General features: G+C 50.8%; 1 protein-coding gene across 1 annotated transcript; it reads right to left on the bottom strand.

Moving 5' to 3' along the window:
• Positions 1–1,408: 1,408 nt before the first annotated feature.
• Positions 1,409–2,116, bottom strand: LOC109732310 (uncharacterized). Its single transcript, XM_020291496.1, has one exon. The coding sequence runs from the start codon at positions 2,114–2,116 to the stop codon at positions 1,409–1,411; it is 708 nt and encodes a 235-aa protein (XP_020147085.1).
• Between the last annotated feature and the right edge of the window lie 819 nt (positions 2,117–2,935).

Raw genomic sequence — 2,935 nt, 5'->3', positions numbered from 1 at the left:
GAAGCTTGTCTAGGACCATCCTCAAGTGTTGCTCGTGCTCTTCTTCTATCTTCGAGAAGACAAGAATGTCATCAATGAAGACGACCAAAAACTTGTCCAAATATTCCATGAAGACCCTATTCATGAGATACATGAAGTAAGCTGGGGCATTGGTCAATCCAAAGGACATGACCGTGCACTCATACAGGCCATATCTGGTTACAAATGCCATCTTCGGAATATCTTGGGGTCTGATTTTTAGCTGGTAGTACCAAGATGTGAGGTCGATCTTGGAGAACACCTTGGCCCCATTGAGTTGATCAAACAGATCTTCAATCTTGGGAAGTGGATACTTGTTCTTGATTATAACTTCATTGAGGGAGCGGTAGTCAATGCACAAGCGGATGGTACCGTCCTTCTTTGCCACAAACAGAACAGGTGATCCCCAAGGGGAGGCACTAGGGCGGATAAATCCCTTCCTCAACTGCTCTTCTAGTTGCTTCTTTAATTCTGCTAACTCCTCCCATCCCATTCTATAAGGCTTCTTATAGATGGGTCCTGCTCCGGGCATGAGCTCGATGATGAACTCAATGTCTCGGTCAGGAGGCATTCCCGGTAGCTCATCAGGAAAGACATTGGGGTATTTGCATACTACCGGCACTTGCTCCAATCCAACTTTAGTCAGACAGTTGACTTGGTTGGCTTGAGCACAGAAGGGGTTGGAGGCAAATTTAACTTCGATTCCTTGGTCATTGGTCACAGTGACAGTCCGGTTGACACAATCTAACAAGCCTTGGTGCTTGATGAGCCAATCCATTCCTAAGATCACATCCAAGCCTTGCGATCTTAAGATGATAAGGTCTGCTAGGAAGTCTACCCCATTAATGACAATCCCGACTCCTTTACATCCTATCTTGGCTCTCATCTCTGCTCCGTGTGTTTGTGCCACCATAGGGTTATTCAGGGGTGTAGGGGTCAGGCCACTCTTTAATGCAAACTTTTGGGTGACAAATGAATGTGTGGCTCCAGAATCAAACAAGACAGTTGCAGGTGCTGAGTTGACAAGGAATGTACCAAGCACGACGTCCGGGTCTTCCTGGGCTTCTTTTGTAGTGACATGATTCACACGATCCTTGCCATTGTTGGGCGGGTTGTAGGGAGCTTGGTTCCTTGGTGGCATTCCGCAGCCGTGTCCTGGGTTTTGCGCATTGGGGCGCGAGGCGTCGGGCTTCTTGTTGGGGCAATTCTTGGAGTAGTGTCCTGGCTGACCACATCCAAAGGAAGTGACTTGATTGGGGTTGCTGTTCTTGCCGGCATTGTTATTGTGGTTGTTGTAAGCTGGCCTGGGGTTGGCATACTACTGAGGCTGAAAGTTGGTGCGGGGTGCAAGGGCTCTTGGCTGCTGATAGGTTGGCTTGACCGGGGCTGGCTACCACGGGCGAGGCTTCTGGTTGCTGGAGCTACCCTTGCTGATCATCTTGCGCTTACGGGTACCATCCAAAGCACGTCGCTTGTCCTCAAGGATGAGTGCCTTGTTCACCAGATCAGGAAAGGTCGGGCAGTCACACACAACAAGCGAGTACTGCAGAGTCTGGTTAAGGCCTTCCATGAAGCGCTCCCTTTTGGCAGCATTAGTGCTGACATCCTCAGGAGCATACCTTGAGAGAACACTGAACTTCCGCATGTACTCCTTGACATTGCTACTTCCTTGCTTCAGGGCTCGGAATTCACGCTTCTTGATGGCCATGATTCCAGAAGGAATGTGGGCCTTGCGGAATTCTGCCTTGAAGTCATTCCAAGTGATGTTTTGCTCAGCATGCATGGCCTTGAATCCATCCCACCAAGCTCTGGCAGTTCTCCTGAGACAGTGAGCAGCATATGCCACCTTCTCACGGTCCTCAGTGCATCCGACTAGTTCCAGCAGATCCTCAATGGTGCGGACCCAGTCGTCTGCGTCCAGGGGTTCAGGAGTCTCAATGAAGGTGGGTGGTGCATGCTTCTTGAACTCCGCCAACGTGGAGCACCCATTGCCGTTCCCGGCCGGCTGGCAGTTCATAGCCTGAGCAATCCTCTGGAGGGCTGCAGTGTTGGCTCGGCGTTCCTCTCGGAAGGCTTGGAGAAGCTGAGCCATGTCCATGTTTGGAGGTGGTGGCGGTGGTGGAGCTTGTCCTTGGGTTTGGTCCTGACTGGCTCCTGCTCCGGCTTCTTGCTGCTGGGTAGAGGTACCAGTACGTATTACAACAGGCATCCTGTTGGAGCGGTCAAGGTCTCATGATTGGGAAAGATGAGGGGAAGCAATATAGATGGGATGCCTAGTAAGGGGGTCGGTATGACACTAGTTGTTTTCATGCAAGGGCTAAAAGGCCAAACACATTCATTAAAATCCAAATGGGTGATGTAGTCGCTTACAAGTTCCCGAAGGAAAGCATGACGTCCATCAAAAACATCAAAAGCAAACACAACACTACATGGTTTCATGTGAACCATTACAAGAACTCGACTTCGCATAAGGGGTACATGACCTATCCTACCGTAGGGGTTACTAACGGGCATATCCAAGTAGCGAATGGTGCCTAAGTGGTGGAATGCCCGGTCGCGTAGTCTGGCTCTTCCGGGTCTTACTCATCATCATCAGCACCTTAACTTTCCTCTTCACTTGAAGGGGTGGGGGAGTGGAGGAGCTCAACACGGCATTGCTTTGCCGGTGGTGCGAAGAGCTTGCGGTATTCCTTTGCGCTCATGCGGTGCTGCTGTGGGGGTCCTCCATCCTTTGGGGGTCTTCCGCCTCGGTATGCGATTGCGGGCTGTCCAGGGGGAGCACCTTCCTTCTTGATCCTATCTGTCTTCCCTTGTGCTTGGAGAAGAAGTGCCTTGGTCTAAAGAAGTTCCTTTCGGAGCTCCATTGATTCGGAGGCCAAGTGTTGTGCCAAGCTATCGGCACAAAGGCTGAAGAAGG

This window comes from Aegilops tauschii, chromosome 4, assembly GCF_002575655.3.
Source record: "Aegilops tauschii subsp. strangulata cultivar AL8/78 chromosome 4, Aet v6.0, whole genome shotgun sequence".
NCBI lineage: Eukaryota > Viridiplantae > Streptophyta > Magnoliopsida > Poales > Poaceae > Aegilops > Aegilops tauschii.
The sequence above is the reverse complement of the archived record's forward strand: the minus strand, read 5'-3'. Positions and strand labels throughout refer to the sequence as shown.

Excerpts from the sequence above, each read along its gene's own strand:
- LOC109732310 (XM_020291496.1), bottom strand. The coding sequence starts at position 2,116 with ATGGACATGGCTCAGCTTCTCCAAGCCTTCCGAGAGGAACGCCGAGCC.